The sequence below is a fragment of the Phyllobates terribilis genome, unplaced genomic scaffold (assembly GCF_046119375.1).
Source record: "Phyllobates terribilis strain yellow unplaced genomic scaffold, ASM4611937v1 Scaffold_1__5_contigs__length_1240528914, whole genome shotgun sequence".
Taxonomy (NCBI): Eukaryota; Metazoa; Chordata; class Amphibia; order Anura; family Dendrobatidae; genus Phyllobates; species Phyllobates terribilis.
The window spans coordinates 1123018137-1123036739 of NW_027362761.1; the positions used below are offsets into that span (position 1 = coordinate 1123018137).

Sequence of the window (18603 nt, forward strand, 5' to 3'; positions counted from 1 at the left end):
ATCGTTCCACCCCACCTGAGCAGACCACCGACGGAAGTGAGTACAATAATTTTACACATTACCTGATCCCAGCCTCAAAAGTCTCAATTCCGTCTCAGCTGATGAGACACGATCAGGATCATCATACAACAACCCCAAAGCAGAAAAAAAACTATCCACTGATCTAAAGCACGGATCACTAGGTTGGAGAGAAAAGGCCCATCCCTGAGGTTCTTTGTGCAAAAGTGACATTATGAACCCTATGCACTATGATTCATCACCAGGGGATCTGGGTCTCAAACGATAATACAATAAACAAGCATTTTTAAAGGAAAAAAAATCTTGTTGTTCACCAAAAAATAAATCAGGCAATCGCACCTTTGGCTCCACAAAATGTGCTCCAGAACAGCTACTCACGTGTTGTTGAAGCTCGGCCACCTCCAGAGAGAGTCCCTGCAGGCGTTGAGCCAAATCCTGAACCGACACCATGATGGAAACTGGAGGTCTTTCCTTAGAGAATTTTTTAGGCTGGACGTACTGTTATGATAGGCTACAAGCACTAAGGAAAGACAGGAGATCTGTCCCTACAATAGAACTAAGCTAGATCCCTACGATGTAACGGGGAACCTGATCCTGCGATCAGACCCGCTAAAGTCCTCAGCTAGTCTGAACGAAGACCTATAGATGTGAGGGAGGGATCCCTACAAGAACTAGGGACTGGGAGAAAGATGGACACCTCCTAGCAGAAATTGTAGCAGTAAAAAGACAAACAAACAACATAGAACATAGAGGTCAAAAGACCTAGCTAAACTGACTGAGAAAGGTAACAAGGCACCTGGCTAGCTTAAGAGTAGAAATTACAATGAAGTCCAGCATGGCCAGAAGGGCGGAGCAGGATTAAATAGGCGAGAAAGGTCATGTGACCAGCAAAATAGAAAAAACCTAACAGGAGAGTTTTAACATATATCTGTTGAAAATAGTCTGGCATACACCAGTAAATTATAACTGTGGTTTTGCTGTTCCACGGTAAAAAATCTTTATTATTCTGCTTTTGGCATTTTTTGCTGTAAAAAAAAAATAATAGTGTCTCCCTGATTTTTCAGACACAAATATATCTGTTGAAAATAGTCTGGTGTAGGCCGGAGAAATACAAGTGTGGTTTTGCAGTTTCACGGGTCAAATCTCTGTATTATCCTGCTTTTTTGCATTTTTTGCTGTAAAGAAAAACAGTATTGTCTCCTGATTGTTCAGACACAAATATATCTGTTGAAAATAGTCTGGTGTAGGCCCAAGAAATGCAAGCGTGGTTTTGCAGTTCCATGGGTCAAATCTCTGTATTATCCTGCTTTTTTGCATTTTTTGCTGTAAAGAAAAACAGTAGTGTCTCCTGCTTGTTCAGACACAAATATATCTGTTGAAAAAAGTCTGGTGTAGGCCCGAGAAATACAAGTGTGGTTTTGCAGTTCCACGTGTCAAATCTCTGTATTATCCTGCTTTTTTGCATTTTTTGCTGTAAAGAAAAACAGTAGTATCTCCTGATTGTTCAGACACAAATATATCTGTTGAAAATAGTTTGGTGCAGGCTTAAGAAATACAAGTGTGGTTCTGCAGTTCCACAAGTCAAATCTCTGTATTATCCTGCTTTTTTGCATTTTTTGCTGTAAAGAAAAAAAATAGCGTCTCCTGATTGTTCAGACACAAATATATCTGTTGAAAATAGTCGGGTGTAGGCCCAAGAAATGCAAGTGTGGTTTTGCAGTTCCACGGGTCAAATCTCTGTATTATCCTGCTTTTTTGCATTTTTTGCTGTAAAGAAAAACAATAGTGTCTCCTGATTGTTCAGACACAAATATATCTGTTGAAAATAGTCTGGTGTAGGCCCAAGAAATGCAAGCGTGGTTTTGCAGTTCCATGGGTCAAATCTCTGTATTATCCTGCTTTTTTGCATTTTTTGCTGTAAAGAAAAACAGTAGTGTCTCCTGATTGTTCAGACACAAATATATCTGTTGAAAAAAGTCTGGTGTAGGCCCGAGAAATACAAGTGTGGTTTTGCAGTTCCACGTGTCAAATCTCTGTATTATCCTGCTTTTTTGCATTTTTTTCTGTAAAGAAAAACAGTAGTGTCTCCTGATTGTTCAGACACAAATATATCTGTTGAAAATAGTTTGGTGCAGGCTTAAGAAATACAAGTGTGGTTCTGCAGTTCCACAAGTCAAATCTCTGTATTATCCTGCTTTTTTGCATTTTTTGCTGTAAAGAAAAAAAATAGTGTCTCCTGATTGTTCAGACACAAATATATCTGTTGAAAATCGTCTGGTGTAGGCCCAAGAAATGCAAGTGTGGTTTTGCAGTTCCACGGGTCAAATCTCTGTATTATCCTGCTTTTTTGCATTTTTTGCTGTAAAGAAAAACAATAGTGTCTCCTGATTGTTCAGACACAAATATATCTGTTGAAAATAGTCTGGTGTAGGCCCAAGAAATGCAAGTGTGGTTTTGCAGCTCCATGGGTCAAATCTCTGTATTATCCTGCTTTTTTGCATTTTTTGCTGTAAAGAAAAACAGTATTGTCTCCTGATTGTTCAGACACAAATATATCTGTTGAAAATTGTCTGGTGTAGGCCCGAGAAATACAAGTGTCATTTTGCAGTTCCACTGGTCAAATCTCTGTATTATCCTGCTTTTTTGCATTTTTTGCTGTAAAGAAAAACAGTAGTGTCTCCTGATTGTTCAGACACAAATATATCTGTTGAAAATAGTTTGGTGCAGGCTCAAGAAATACAAGTGTGGTTCTGCAGTTCCATGGGTCAAATCTCTGTATTATCCTGATTTTTTGCATTTTTTGCTGTAAAGAAAAACAATAGTGTCTCCTGATTGTTCAGACACAAATATATCTGTTGAAAATAATCTGGTGTAGGCCCGAGAAATACAAGTGTGGTTTTGCAGTTCCACGGGTCAAATCTCTGTATTATCCTGCTTTTTTGCATTTTTTGCTGTAAAGAAAAACAGTAGTGTCTCCTGATTGTTCAGACACAAATATATCTGTTGAAAATAGTCTGGTGTAGGCCCAAGAAATACAAGTGTGGTTTTGCAGTTCCACTGGTCAAATCTCTGTATTATCCTGCCTTTTTGCATTTTTTGCTGTAAAGAAAAACAGTAGTGTCTCCTGATTGTTCAGACACAAAATATATCTGTTGAAAATAGTCTGGTGTAGGCCAGAGAAATACAAGTGTGGTTTTGCAGTTCCACGGGTCAAATCTCTGTATTATCCTGCTTTTTTGCATTTTTTGCTGTAAAGAAAAACAGTAGTGTCTGCTGATTGTTCAGACACATATATATCTGTTGAAAATAGTTTGGTGCAGGCTCAAGAAATACAAGTGTGGTTCTGCAGTTCCACTGGTCAAATCTCTGTATTATCCTGCTTTTTTGCATTTTTTGCTGTAAAGAAAAACAATAGTGTCTCCTGATTGTTCAGACACAAATATATCTGTTGAAAATAGTCTGGTGTAGGCCCAAGAAATGCAAGTGTGGTTTTGCAGTTCCACGGGTCAAATCTCTGTATTATCCTGCTTTTTTGCATTTTTTGCTGTAAAGAAAAACAGTAGTGTCTCCTGATTGTTCAGACACAAATATATCTTTTGAAAATAGTCTGGTGTAGGCCAGAGAAATACAAGTGTGGTTTTGCAGTTCCACGTGTCAAATCTCTGTATTATCCTGCTTTTTTGCATTTTTTGCTGTAAAGAAAAACAGTAGTGTCTCCTGATTGTTCAGACACAAATATATCTGTTGATAATAGTCTGGTGTAGGCCCAAGAAATGCAAGTGTGGTTTTGCAGTTCCACGGGTCAAATCTCTGTATTATCCTGCTTTTTTGCATTTTTTGCTGTAAAGAAAAACAGTAGTGTCTCCTGATTGTTCAGACACAAATATATCTGTTGAAAATAGTCTGGTGTAGGCCCGAGAAATACAAGTGTGGTTTTGCAGTTCCACGGGTCAAATCTCTGTATTATCCTGATTTTTTGCATTTTTTGCTGTAAAGAAAAACAGTAGTGTCTCCTGATTGTTCAGACACAAATATATCTGTTGAAAATAGTCTGGTGTAGGCCTGAGAAATACAAGTGTGGCTTTGCAGTTCCACGGGTCAAATCTCTGTATTATCCTGCTTTTTTGCATTTTTTGCTGTAAAGAAAAACAGTAGTGTCTCCTGATTGTTCAGACACAAATATATCTGTTGAAAAAAGTCTGGTGTACGCCCAAGAAATGCAAGTGTGGTTTTGCAGTTCCACTGGTCAAATCTCTGTATTATCCTGCTTTTTTGCATTTTTTGCTGTAAAGAAAAACAGTAGTGTCTCCTGATTGTTCAGACACAAATATATCTGTTGAAAATAGTCTGGTGTAGGCCCGAGAAATACAAGTGTGGTTTTGCAGTTCCACGGGTCAAATCTCTGTATTATCCTGCTTTTTGCATTTTTTGCTGTAAAGAAAAACAGTAGTGTCTCCTGATTGTTCAGACACAAATATATCTGTTGAAAATAGTCTGGTGTAGGCCCGAGAAATACAAGTGTGAATTTGCAGTTCCACGAGTCAAATTTCTGTATTATCCACTTTTGGGCCATTTTTACCTAAAAAAAAACATTTTGAGTGTGTCGCTCACTGTTCAGCCGCAAATATATCTATTTAAAATTTTCTAGTATACCCTAGTAAACAATAACTGTGGTTTTGCCATTCCACGGTAAAAAATCTCTATTATTCAGCTTTTGGTATTTTTTCCTTAGAGAAAAACAGTAATAGTTTCCCTGATTGTTCAGATTGTTTAAAAGAGTCGGGTGTATGCCAGAGAAATAGAACTGTGGTTTTCCTCTTCCACAGTTCTAATCTACTTTTTGTTACCCTTTTTCCATTGATAGTGCGAGTGTAAGCTATTTTACTTCCTTTACAATGGGCAAGGCGCGTGGCAAGAGACGTGAAACTGGACGTTCTGTTGATGGTGCGTGCAGAAGACGGGGCCGTGGCCAAAGTGAAAATGTGCCACAACCAACAGCCACATCTTCTCGCTCCCACTTCTTGACCGAATTACTAGGGTAGCACGGAACAACACTAGTATTGCGAACTGATCAGTATGAACAGGTTATTAATTGGATAGCAGAAGATACCTCCAGTTAACTGGGCACCACCACCTCCGGTCTGTCTTCCACACGTTCAACTCTTAGTAGCCGTGAGTCTCGACCGCATACTCCCACCATGCCGAGTGTCGTCAGACAGCAACTGATCCCACACTTGGACACTCTGAAGAGCTGTTCACTGGTCTATTTCCACATTTGTGCCCCTCGCCTGCTCCACTTGAAGTGGTGGAAGAGGAGATTCCATGTAGCGATGCCCAAATATTTGAACAGCCACGGCCACAGGAAGTCGACGCTGGCAATTTGTCACAAGAGGTGGACGATGACGAGACACAATTGCCAGGAAGTGAGGAGGAGGATCGTGGTGCGCAAGTGGAGGAAGAGGAGGTGGTAGATGATCTAGTAACTGACCCAACGTGGCAGGAGGACATGCAGAGCGAGGCCAGCAGCACACAGGGTGAGGGAGGCAGAGTACCCCAACAAGCTGGAAGAAGCAGTGTGGTGGCCGCACACAGAAGGAGGGCAACAGTTCCCCGTAACACCAACACGAGGGACGTGGCCAGTACAACCGGTAGGTCTTCCAGAGTCTAGAATTTTTTTAAAGACTCTGCTGATAACCCCAAGAAGCAATTTGTACCACCTGCCATGCCAGCATCAGCAGGGGTGACAAAACTACCTGCCTGACCACCACCAGCATGATCAGGCACATGGCAGCAAAGCACCCGACTTTGTGGGGCGAACCCCAGGGTCCACCACCAGTGTCAGCGGGTGTCACCACTGCTTCTTCCGCTGTTGTGCATGCAATAGAACCCCCTGTTGTCTGTGCAAGGCAATCCCCTGTCCATACTGCATGCAAAGATGCCCCCTCCTCTCAGTCTTCACTTGTTATGGCAGTTTCTCAAGAAACAGCATCAACGTCCACGTCCCACCGCAGCGTTCAATTGTCCATATCCCAGACCTTTGAACAAAAGCGGAAATTCGCAGCTAATGCCCCACAGTTCTAAATTCGCACATTTCACGACTGCTTGCGTTGGAAATGCTGCCTTTTAGGCTGGTTGAGACGGAATCCTTCTGCAACTTTATGGCGGTGGCCGTCCCTCGGTACTCGGTCCCCAGCCGACACTATTTTGCCCAGTGTGCCATCCCCCACTACACAAGCACGTGTCTCAAAACATCTGCCATGCCCTCAACAACGCAGTTACTGGGAGAGTCCACCTGACAACGGACACGTGGACAAGTGCTTGTGGCCAGGGACGGTACGTCTCCCTGACGGCACACTGGGTAAACATAGTGGAAGCCGGGACCCAGTCGGACCTTGGGACGGAACACATCCTCCCCACACCGAGGATTGCGGGCCCTATGTCAGTCAGAGTTGCCCCCACAGTGTACAGCTCCTGCGCATCATCCTCCTCCTCCTCCTCATGTTCAGCCTCCATCTCAGATATCACCACATCAGTTACAAGCTGGAAGCACTGCAGTACTGCCTCCGCCAAGTGGCAACAGGCTGTGCTGAAACTCATAAGCTTAGGTGAGAAACCTCACACTGCTTGTGAGTTGTGGACAGCTGTGAAAGAGCAGGCAGATCTGTGGCTGAGACCGCAGAACCTACATCCAGGCAAGGTCGTGTGTGACAATGGCCGTAACCTGGTGGCGGCTCTGAGGCGAGGAGAGACCACACACGTACCATGCCTGGCTCATGTGCTTAACCTCGTGGTTCAGCGGTTTCTTAAATCGTACCCCGAGTTGCCAGATCTGCTCGTCAAAGTACGCCGCCTGTCAGCTCATTTTCGGAAGTCGGCTACAGCTTCCGCAGCCCTTGCTGTGTTGCAGCAGCGTTTGCAGCTTTCATCACACCGACTGGTGTGTGATGTCCCCACACGTTGGAACTCTACCCTCCACATGTTGCAAAGGATTTGTGAACAGAAGAGAGCAGTTGTGGAGTACCAGCTGCAACAAGGCCATCGATATTCAGGTCAGACTCCACAAATAAGACCTCAGGAGTGGACCTGGATGTCTGACATATGCACCATCTTGACAAACTTTGAGGAGTCCACCAAGATGGTGAGTGGCGATGACGCCATCATTAGAGTCAGCATTCCACTTGTCTGTCTTTTGTAACGCTCTCTGCAGAGAATTAAAGAGGAGGCATTGCAGCCAGAGTATGAAGAGATGGATGAAGAAGCCGTAGCGGTCGATTACACACAGCCCAGCCTCATCTCATCCCAACGTGCATTGGGGGACTATGAGGGAGAGGAGGAGGAGGAGGAAGAACAGGAGCTTGTATCATGCGCTGTAGACGGTAGTACCTGTACAAGTGTCATACCGTCGGTTCAGCGTGGGTGGCCTGAGGACAGGGGGGAGGAGGAGGAGGAGGAGAGCATGGTCAGTCATCATCTTGGTGAGGACACGGAAGTCTTGCCCGTTACCAGTCTGGCACACATGGCTGACTTTATGATGCGCTGCCTTAACCGTGACCCTCGCGTTGTCAAAATGTTGGGTGACAGTCATTACTGGTTGGTGACACTTTTAGACCCCCGCTACAAGGAGAACTTTCACTCTCTTATTCCTGAGGTGGAGAGGTCTGCAAAAATGGGGCAGTACCAGAAGGCCCTTGCTGCAGAACTGTTAAAAAAATTCCCATCTGAACACGCTAGCGGCAGAGGTCACAGTTCGTTGACCAACCAAAGCGTACAAGCAAGAGAGAGGCAACTCCAATCCAGCAGAGGCAGGGGAACACTGTCAATGTTCTGGGACAGTTTTCTGTCCAGCTTACAGGCCCTGAGGCGCGGGGTACTCTCACAAGGAGTGGAAAGTTGAAAAAGATGGTGAGGGAGTACCTTGCCGACCGTACCAGCGTCCTCCGTGATTCCTCTGTGCCTTTTAATTATTGGGTATCCAAGCTGGACACTTGGAATGAACTCGCTCTGTACGCCTTGGAGGTCCGTGCCTGCCCCGCCGCTAGCGTGTTGTCTGAGCATGTTTTTAGTGCCGCTGGGGGAATTATAACTGATAAGCGCACTCGCCTGTCAACTGACAATGCTGACAAGCTGACCCTTATCAAAATGAACAAGGGCTGGATTGGGCCTGACTTCTCATCACCACCAAATGACAGCAGAGTAACATAAAGTCAAATCCACTATGTTATTTCGTGAGGTGTATTCACATGCACCGCTTCACACCCACACATGGGTATACACTTCCTCATTTCAGCTGTTTTATGTTCTTCTCCTTATCCTCAGCCTCCACCACCACTATACCACCAGGGTGACCGTGGTCCATGTTGCTATTATTGAAAGTATTTTTGTCAGCTTTTGCTTGGAAGGCAGAAGCAAAGACTGTAGGAGACCCACTCCCCAATAATGGGAATAATATTTTTAAGATGCTGTACTGTATGGCTCTTGTAAGGTGCATTAAAAGCGTCTTGTTAAGCTACTGTGACCTCCACCACTTTTCTGAGGGGCATTAAAAGCATCTTGTTAAGCTACTGGGACCTCCACCACTTTTCCAAGGGGCATTTAAAGCGTCTTGTTAAGCTACTGGGACCTCCACCACTTTTCCGAGGGGCATTAAAACCATCTTGTTAAGCTACTGGGACCTCCACGTCTCTTCTGAGGGGCATTAAAAGCGTCTTGTTAAGCTACTGTGACCAACACCACATTTCCGAGAGGCATTAAAAGCGTCTTGTTAAGCTACTGGGACCTCCACCACTTTTCCAAGGGGCATTAAAACCGTCTTGAAAGCTACTGGGACCTCCACGTCTCTACTGAGGGGCATTAAAAGCGTCTTGTTAAGCTACTGTGACCTCCACCACTTTTCCGATGGGCATTAAAAGCGTCTTGTTAAGCTACTGGGACCTCCACCACTTTTCCAAGGGGCATTAAAACAGTCTTGTTAAGCTACTGGGACCTCCACGTCTCTACTGAGGGGCATTAAAAGCGTCTTGTTAAGCTACTGTGACCTCCACCACTTTTCCGATGGGCATTAAAAGCGTCTTGTTAAGCTACTGGGACCTCCACCACTTTTCCGATGGGCATTAAAACCGTCTTGTTAAGCTACTGGGAAATCCACGTTTCTTCTGAGGGGCATTAAAAGCATCTTGTTAAGCTACTGTGACCTCCACCACTTTTGCGAGGGGCATTGAAAGCGTCTTGTTAAGCTACTGTGACCTCCACCACTTTTCCGAGGGGCATTAAAACCATCTTGTTAAGCTACTGGGACCTCCACGTCTCTTCTGAGGGGCATTAAAAGCGTCTTGTTAAGCTACTGTGACCAACACCACATTTCCGAGAGGCATTAAAAGCGTCTTGTTAAGCTACTGGGACCTCCACCACTTTTCCAAGGGGCATTAAAACCGTCTTGAAAGCTACTGGGACCTCCACGTCTCTACTGAGGGGCATTAAAAGCGTCTTGTTAAGCTACTGTGACCTCCACCACTTTTCCGATGGGCATTTAAAGCGTCTTGTTAAGCTACTGGGACCTCCACCACTTTTCCAAGGGGCATTAAAACAGTCTTGTTAAGCTACTGGGACCTCCACCACTTTTCTGGGGGGAATTAAAAGCATCTTGTTAAGCTACTGGGACCTCCACCACTTTTCCGAGAGGCATTAAAAGCATCTTGTTAAACCACTCTGAACTCCACAGCTCTTCCAAGGGGCATTGAAATGTTGTTTTTAATTAACTCTAACCTCCATGACTCTTCGAACGGGCATTGCATTTCCTCCTAATTTTTGGCAGCTTTTGCTTGGAAGGCATAAGCAAAGACTATGGGAGACCTACTCCCCAATAATGGGAATAATGATTGTAATATGCTGTACTGCATGGCTCTTGTAAGGGGCATTGCAAGTTCCTCCGTCCTAATTTTTGGCAGCTTTTGCTTGGAAGGCATAAGCAAAGACTATGGGAGACACACTCCCCAATAATGGGAATAATATTTGTAATATGCTGTACTGTATGGCTCTTGTAAGGGGCATTGCAAGTTCTTCCATCCTAATTTTTGGCAGCTTTTGCTTGGAAGGCATAAGCAAATACTATGGGAGACCCACTCCCCAATAATGGGAATAATGTTTGTAATATGCTGTACTGCATGGCTCTTGTAAGGGGCATTGCAAGTTCCTCCGTCCTAATTTTTGGCAGCTTTTGCTTGGAAGGCATAAGCAAAGACTATGGGAGACCTACTCCCCAATAATGGGAATAATGTTTGTAATATGCTGTACTGCATGGCTCTTGTAAGGGGCATTGCAAGTTCCTCCGTGCTAATTTTTGGCAGCTTTTGCTTGGAAGGCATAAGCAAAGACTATGGGAGACCCACTCCCCAATAATGGGTAGAAGGTTTTTAGTATGCTGAAATCCACGTCTGTTTCAAGGGGCATTGCAGTTCCTCATAATTTTTGGAAAGCCTTCCATTCACTGCTTAGGCCAACAGTGTACAGGAGACCCAGTTGCTATAAATGGAAAAAAAGGTTTAGTTAAGGCCCTCTGACCTCCATGTCATTTCCAAGGGGCATTGGAGTGCCTCAAAATTTTTGGTAGGCATTGCACTCACTGTATGCCCTATAACTGTGTAGCCAAACTGCTCCTTTTGTTACAGAAACATATCCTACAAGACATATGTGGTTGACTGGCCTGATATTGATGTGAATGGTCCCTGTTCCTCCTGCTCTTTCTCCTTTGCCACTGCCTCATCCATCATTTATCACCTGAAGCTTTGTTTTAACGGGAGTCATAGAACTGGGATAGTAGCAGGAAAACATCCAGCAATCCTCGGAGGAGGTAGGATATACGCCAAAACGCTGACCACCTCAGGCCTAGCCGCTACTACATACATGCACTTGCATTCCAAGAAAACAAAGCAGATGCTATCTTGTATCATCATCATCATGGTCCTCACTTTGGCACTCTCAACTCCCCTGATGGAGAAGCCAGGGCCCACCGGAGGAGTCTGGTTCTCTTGTGGGCTCGTCCAATGCTGCCCTAAAGGAGGCCGGGCTTAGAAAAGTGTGTGGGGGGATGTTCCAAGGAGAAATAGGGGCGGCTGGCGACCGTTTATGGACACCCGGCTGCCCCCAGGCAGCTGGGGACCGTGTGTGGACACCCGGCCGTGGGGCGGCTGGGGACCAAGTATGGACACCCGGCTGCTCCCTGTCGGCTGGGGACCGAGTGTGGACACCCGGCCGCCGGGCGGCTGGAGACTGAGTATGGATTCCAGGCCGCCAACGCAGCCATGACTTGGTGGCCAGATTCCGCCTCCACATGCCTAAAAGGTCCAATTTCAAGTGCAAGCAAGCAAGCAGTATGGTATTGCAGCCTGGGGGTGGGTGGGTGGCAGGCTGCACACTTACGCTTGCATTCCACGAAAACAAAGCAGATGCTAACTTGTATCATCATCATCATGGTCCTCACTTTGGCACTCTCAACTCCCCTGATGGAGAAGCCAGGGCCCACCAGAGGAGTCTGGTTCTCTGGTGGGCTCGTCCAATGCTGCCCTAAAGCAGGCCAGGCTAAGAAAAGTGTGTGGGGGGATGTTCAAAGGAGAAATAGGGGCGGCTGGGGAACCATTTATGGACACCCGGCTGCCCCCAGGCAGCTGGGGACTGTGTGTGGACACCCGGCAGCGGGGCGGCTGGGGACCGAGTATGGACACCCAGCCGCCCCCTGGCGGCTGGGGACCGAGTGTGGACACCCGGCCGCCGGGCAGCTGGGGACTGAGTATGGATTCCAGGCCGCCAACGCAGCCATGACGTGGTGGCCAGATTCCGCCTCCACATGCCTAAAAGGCCCAATATCAAGTGCAAGCAAGCAATATGTTATTGCAGCCTGGGGATGGGTGGGTGGTTGGCTGCATATTTGCGCTTCCATTGCAAGGAATGGGTTAGGTACAATTGAACACTGCCCTGACTTGCACGGGGATAGTTGCAAGTCTGCATCTTCTGATGCGGCAAGGATGACTTCTGATGGGCACACTTTTAGGCAGTGACTTGAGTGTCAGAGATGCTTCCAGGGGTCTTCCCCATGCTGTTACCATGTCTTTTCAGCACTGTATGCATGTGTCACACAGCACATGGCCAGATAAGGTTGTAAAATGTTAAAATGACATTACCAGGTGAATACATTTGTTACGGTTGAAAGCAATACAAAAGTGCAAAAACGCATAAAAAATGCTACTTGTGAACATAGCCCAAGGTGTGGAGGAGTATTTTTTGGGGGGGCTATTTATTTTACCTTATACACAAGTCTTTACCCTGGAAAGGATGTTCCTTAACATATTTCACAGGAAAGCAGTTTCAGTTTCGTTTTTGAACGTTTTATTGTGAGCCCTTAAAAGTGGTTTAATACCTCTGACCACGTTGTTGACAGCAGTGACCCGGGGGTCAGAAATGCTTCCTGGGGCGATCCCCATACTGTCCCCATGTCATTTGAGCACTGTCACTATCGTTTTGGGCACTTGTTAGGCTTTTAAAAGACTGCCGGGGGTGCCGCCGCAAAAATGCTTGGGTCTCCCATAGACTAACATTGGGCTCGTTGCTCGGGTCGAGCACCCGAGTATCACGGTGAGCTCGGCCAGAGCTTCGAGCACCCGAGCATTTTAGTGCTCGCTCAACGCTAGTGAAGACGTCTGACATCTACACAGTGCATGAAAGTGATTATGGGGGCTCACAATGTCCTCCCTCTATGAGGGGTCTCTCAATGTCATTGTCAGTCAGAGCATTTAACCATTGAGCCACGAGCAGAGCTTTACCTAAGTATCAAACCTACATTTCTTATGGATGCTAGATGTGGTTACCAAGGCAACTGCCAACCATAACACAAGTAAATGAAGAAAGTGGGAGAAGAAAAAAAATCCCAGGTGTTTTGCTGTCACTTTTCAGAGAGGACGTTTGCTTGTGTGACCTCCTGGGTCCTTGGGTGATCGTCACTTTCTTTAATGCATGGCTGTCTCTCTGTGTACGAGTGATAACGAGCATACGGATAAATCCTGACAGGCCTGAGTTTCTCCGTCTGCCACTTCTGGCCTCTGCTAGTATAGACAGGCGGCAGTGTGCGCACACAGACACGCTCGCTCTCCCTCTCCCTCTTTCTCCCTCTCCCTCGCTGACTGGCAGTAGTCATCCTAATGTAGTTTAATGGCTTCACAAAGAAAGCCAGTGAGCAGAGCTGTGAACTAGCTGGCTGTGGTCAGACCATGACCTAGCTCGCCATGAACTTGGAAGGTCTTGAAATGATCGCCGTACTGATCGTCATTGTCCTTTTCGTGAAATTATTGGAACAGTTTGGGCTTATTGAAGCAGGTGTAGAAGGTAAGGGAGACATCTCCTTTGGAACTTTCTCGCTCCTTTCTGCTGTGCTGCTGATCATCTTTCACCACTTGCCCAAAGTTTTCTGCAGTTTGTGTGTGTTGTTTGCTAATGTACGAATGCTCATGTAGCAGAGCGGAGTTTGTCACTACTCACGATACAGGACATTTTACCTTGGAGAGGTATCACCTTATATTATGTCGCATCCATCGCTGACGTAAATGGCTTATGCAATATATATTTATTTTGTGTATATATATTTGTGTATATATATTTATTTATGTGTGTATAATATATATATATGCGTATATATGTGTGTGTGTGTGTATATATATATATATTTAAACACACATGTATATATACTTATTCAATGGATATATATAATAAGAGTGACGTATGTGCGTGTATATATATATCACTTTTATTTATATATTTTTGTCTATATTATATTAGTATTTATATATCTATACCTATATGCATATATAGATACAGATATATATAAGCATAATATTAAAAGTGACTTCATATATATACAGTATATTTATATATATATATATACGTCACATATATACAGATATATATATACTATATATATATACACCCATACTATGTGTATGCATGTATATATATATATATATATATATATAATGTGTGATATGCATATCTATCATCTATATCTACCTTCTATATCTATCTAGATCACTTTTATTTATATGATATTTTTTATTCATATTGTTCTTTTCTCCTTTTTCTAATATTATTGTTATATGTAATATACATTATTTAACTTTTTTTTAATCTTTTTTTTTATGTTACATTTTTACACCCTCTTAATTTGTTTGCTACCAGACCATGATTCTATATGATTGGATCAGGAACATCCCAATATTCATTGCATTCCTATAGATTGCAATAATGTGTAGTAGTTACATGTTCTAAACTCTTAATGCATTGTCTCCAGTAATATAGTTAGATGAGGTTTAAATACGCAGAGGCTGAAGACATCACACTCGGAAATAAAGTATCTTCTCTAATAAAAGGTGTAGATAAGTTGCTTCCATGCTTTATATTTGAACGTCATCTTGCTAATAGTGATGCAGCAGAAGTCAGTTTGTCATTTGTGTCATTAATGCTGCATTAGTTGTGGCTTTGCAGAATGACTTTTCTTAACTCCGAGAGTTATCACAACCCAGATTAATGCAGCTCTGCTACATCTGCTTGATTAGGAATTGCCGATTCTGTCCTGTAAATATGTTTTGATGTTACAGTTTCAAGATTAGAAAATTCTCATTTCGAGATTTATTTTTATAAATGCCAGGGGCACCAGAGACGGCGTAATCTCAGTGTAAGATAAAAGCTGTTTTCTCCTTCATTAGTTGGTTGGGTTCACTGTGTGATCACGTAACATTTTATCAGTCGTGTTGCTTCATTATTGCTGCTCTTTGAACAATACCTGTGGAAGTTGTTTAATCACATCTCCGAGCGTAAAGGTGGACGTGCCACAATGTTTTCATAGCACTGATAATTGCTTAGGGAATATTGCTATTTTACACTTTGTGTGGCAAGAAACATTTATTTCTAGCTTTATTACTTCTTTTTCACATTGATGATTTCTTTTTAAGTATACAAAAATTTGTTGTGAACTCATGCCGTGTATGCATTACTAGTTAAGGGTTAATCTCTCTGGGATGCTTTAAAATGTTCTTGAGGTATGATTAAAGGAGTTTTTAACCCCAAAAAATAAATACACTTTAAAGCTATCTATCATCATAAAATGACTGTTCAAACCTACTGATTCTCCACCCTCCTCTTACTTGATTGACAACTCTGGATTTACAGGATCCAGAGAAGGCCAAATTTAGATGGAGAACAAGTAGGTAGGAAAGTGTACCAAACTATTTGACCACTCCAAGGGTGCATCCAGTGCCCGTGCTTGGTTTGAACAGTCATTTTGTGCTGACTAGTAAATAGTAAGATATATAATTTACAGACTTAGTTAATTAGGTCAGGAGTCCCAACCTTCTGTTAAATGCTTCATCAAGAGTCCTGGAGCTTCACTTTCAGTCTACCTGTATGTAGGTCCAGGAGCTTCACTTTTACTCTACCTGTATGCAGGTGCAGGAGCTTCACTTGTGGTATACCTGTATGCAGGCCCGGGAGCTTCACTTATGGTCTACCTGTATGCAGGCCCGGGAGCTTCACTTATGGTCTACCTGTATGCAGGTCCAGGAGCTTCACTTTTACTATTCCTGTATGCCAGTCTGGGGGGCTTCACTTTTACTCTACCTGTATGCCTTTCCAGGAGTTTCACTTATGGTCTACCTGTGTGCCAGTCCAAGAGCTGTACTTATGGTCCAGGAGCTTCACCTTTACCCTGCCTGTATATAGGTCAAAGAGTTTCACTTTCAGTCTACCTGTATGCAGGTCCAGGAGCTTCACATTTACTTTACCTGCATGAAGGTCCTGGAGCTTCACTTACGGTCTACCTGTATGCAGGTCCAGGAGCTTCACTTTTTCTCTACCTGTATGCAGGTCCAAGTGCTTCACTTATGGTCCTGCAGCTTCACTTTTACCCTACCTGTATGTAGGTCAAAGAGCTTCATTTTCAGTTTACCTGTATGCAGGTCCAAGAGCTTCACATTTACTTTACCTGTATGCAGGTTCAGGAGCTTCACTTACAGTCTACCTGTATGCAGGTCCAGGAGCTTCACTTTCAGGTTACCTGCATGCAGGTCCAAGAGCTTCACTTATGGTCTAGGAGCTTCACTTTTACCCTACCTGTATGTAGGTCAAAGAGCTTCACTTTCAGTCTACCTGTATGCAGGTTCAGGAGCTTCACTTTTGGTCTGTCTGTATGCATTGTGTAGAGCGGTACCGCTAACTGCTGATTTCAATAGCTAAGCTATCACCCTTCTCTTTTATGGCTAATACAATGACAAAGAGGGGGGCTAGTTTAGTTTATGAATTAAACGTAAACCTATATATTGTTCTAGCTTCCCTAAACCACCACCATGGATTTATTCCATGCCATTTCTGCATTCTACCTACCCCTTCTTGTGACTTTCTGACCACTATATACTTATTCTGCACTCTTTCTATGCAAATATCTCAGGACTAGTCCGGATGGGGGTTGATTTTCCTGGATTAGTTCTGCCACCCATATTTTAAGCACACCCCTCTTTCCGTAATATATATATTTTGCTCGAGACCCTAGATCAGACCCTTGCGCACGGTGTTCTGTTTCCCTCATAATGCACAATGAAGCTAGGTATATGCACCTGTGCTTCATCAAAGCACTGCACAATGCCAAGGGAGGTATTATGTCGCATGCATGCATTTGATTTGCAAAGAGCACATGGTGATATCGCTTTTGCAAATTCTATAAATTGCGGAAAGAGGGGAGTGCTTACTAGATGGGACACAGGACTATTATGGGAAAATCAACACTTAATTGAAACATTATAACAAGTTATTTTAATCAGTATTTAAAAATTAGTATACCATGATGGTTGGCTAGTGAAGCTGATGAAAATCAATTTGCAGAGCCTAGTCCATCGGCCATATCAGTAATCTGTGGCCCCTGGATAAGAGCCACAAGAACCGTCTCTTACGAGCAGCTCTTTTGAATTGCCGGTTTGGTGAAACGTCATCGTAGTGGCATGACGTACACGTGATGTTGCGCCAGACCCCCTAATCAAAAATGGAACTGGGAATGCCGTTTGGTAAGAGGCAGTTCTGAGGGCTCCTATCCAGCAGCCACAGATTGATGCCGTAACAAATGGCCGGGGTCCAGTGACTAGATTTGCACCAACTCTATTAGCTAGCAGTTTGAATCACCACTGTATAATACCTTTTCCCAATAATATCCGCTAAAGAGGAAATGTATACAACAGCTTCCCCAATAACAGTTGATTGTGAACCGTCTTCCCCTGAAAAAGTTGATTATGAAATGAGAGAACCTTTAGGACCATCTGTGATGCAGATGAACATGCGGAGGTGCACGTGGAACCAATCATGGATGCAATTTGCGGGCACGACAGACCCGATTATTAATGTGATCATCTGAACCCATCCTTAAAGGGGTTGCACCAAAAATACAAATTAGCAACTCTACATAAGATAAGTGATAACTTATTGATTGATGGCACTCCCATTGCCAGGACCCCAACAATACAAAAAATAGGGCCTCTGAAGTGCCCCATGTAAATAGGGTGATGGTCCAGCATGAGTGTCAATGCAGGTAAGTTTACTACATTCTAAACACTGCCTCTAAGCCCCACTCACTTTATAAAACAGTGGAAGTGTAGAACGAGCAAAAAAGCTTGTAAAAGAACTTCAACATGACGTTTCAAGGATGGAGCGAGACTGCCATCTACTGGCCAGAGACAGTCAAGCAGAACCAAAATATACAAAGGAAGTTGCAGGGATGGCAGATTCAGAGGCTGGACCCGATCAGGTGACTTCCAGGAAGGAGTTCAGAGAGATAAGAGGCCAGCGCACCAAACCTGAGGGGTCTTTGGCGCCAAGCAGCAGAGAGGAGCAGACGTGCTCCCTGCGTCCTGAGAAACCCCGCATGACAGGACAAATCCAGAGGCCTGAGAGGTGCTCCAGCCGGGCACCGGTAAAAGAGCTCCGGATCCCTCACAGTTGTGACTCAAGTGCTGTGCCTGCTGAGGATACTAGGAACCTGATCGCGGTGCTGAGTGAGTTCACGGAACCCGACGTCGGCCGCCGACAGACGAGGCCTGGACCCCCCTATCCAAGGCTCGAGAGACTGCCCCCAACAGCCAAGCAGAGAGCAGCTGCATACGTGAGCAGGGCCGTCACTTCCACTGCTCACCCACGGTACCGGGGACAATTGGGTTTAAGTACTCAGGTTGGGAGGGGGACGGTTGGGGCTAAAGTAGCACAACGTGATTTAATTGAATTCATCCGGAAAGAGACTCACGGCCTAGCGGGAACAACCGGTGGCCCCCGCTAGGGCCAAATTCACGGTTAAAGAACTTGTGTGGTGCTTCTCATGCTTGAGGGCATCACCTTACTTTAAGAGACTGCGCCTTATTTTAAGAGACTGCGCCTTATTTTAAGAGACTGCGCCTTACTTTGAGAAATTTCGTATTTTTCTGATGTTTCAAACCACTGTTCATTACCCTTGTTGCTAATCCCTTGTTTCAGTATACCTGTTGTATAAAACTGTTTACAAACATCTCTGACTGT

At 44.3% G+C, this 18603-nt stretch overlaps 1 protein-coding gene across 1 annotated transcript in view; it reads left to right on the top strand.

Annotated features, from left to right (window-relative positions):
- The first annotated feature begins 13081 nt into the window (after nucleotides 1–13081).
- KCNIP4 (potassium voltage-gated channel interacting protein 4) overlaps nucleotides 13082–18603 on the top strand; it is a 929844-nt gene continuing 924322 nt past the window's right edge. The window contains exon 1 of the mRNA XM_073646875.1: nucleotides 13082–13389. Within this exon, the coding sequence (XP_073502976.1) occupies nucleotides 13290–13389 (100 nt within the window). The 5' untranslated portion in view covers nucleotides 13082–13289. The remainder of the gene's footprint in view (nucleotides 13390–18603) is intronic.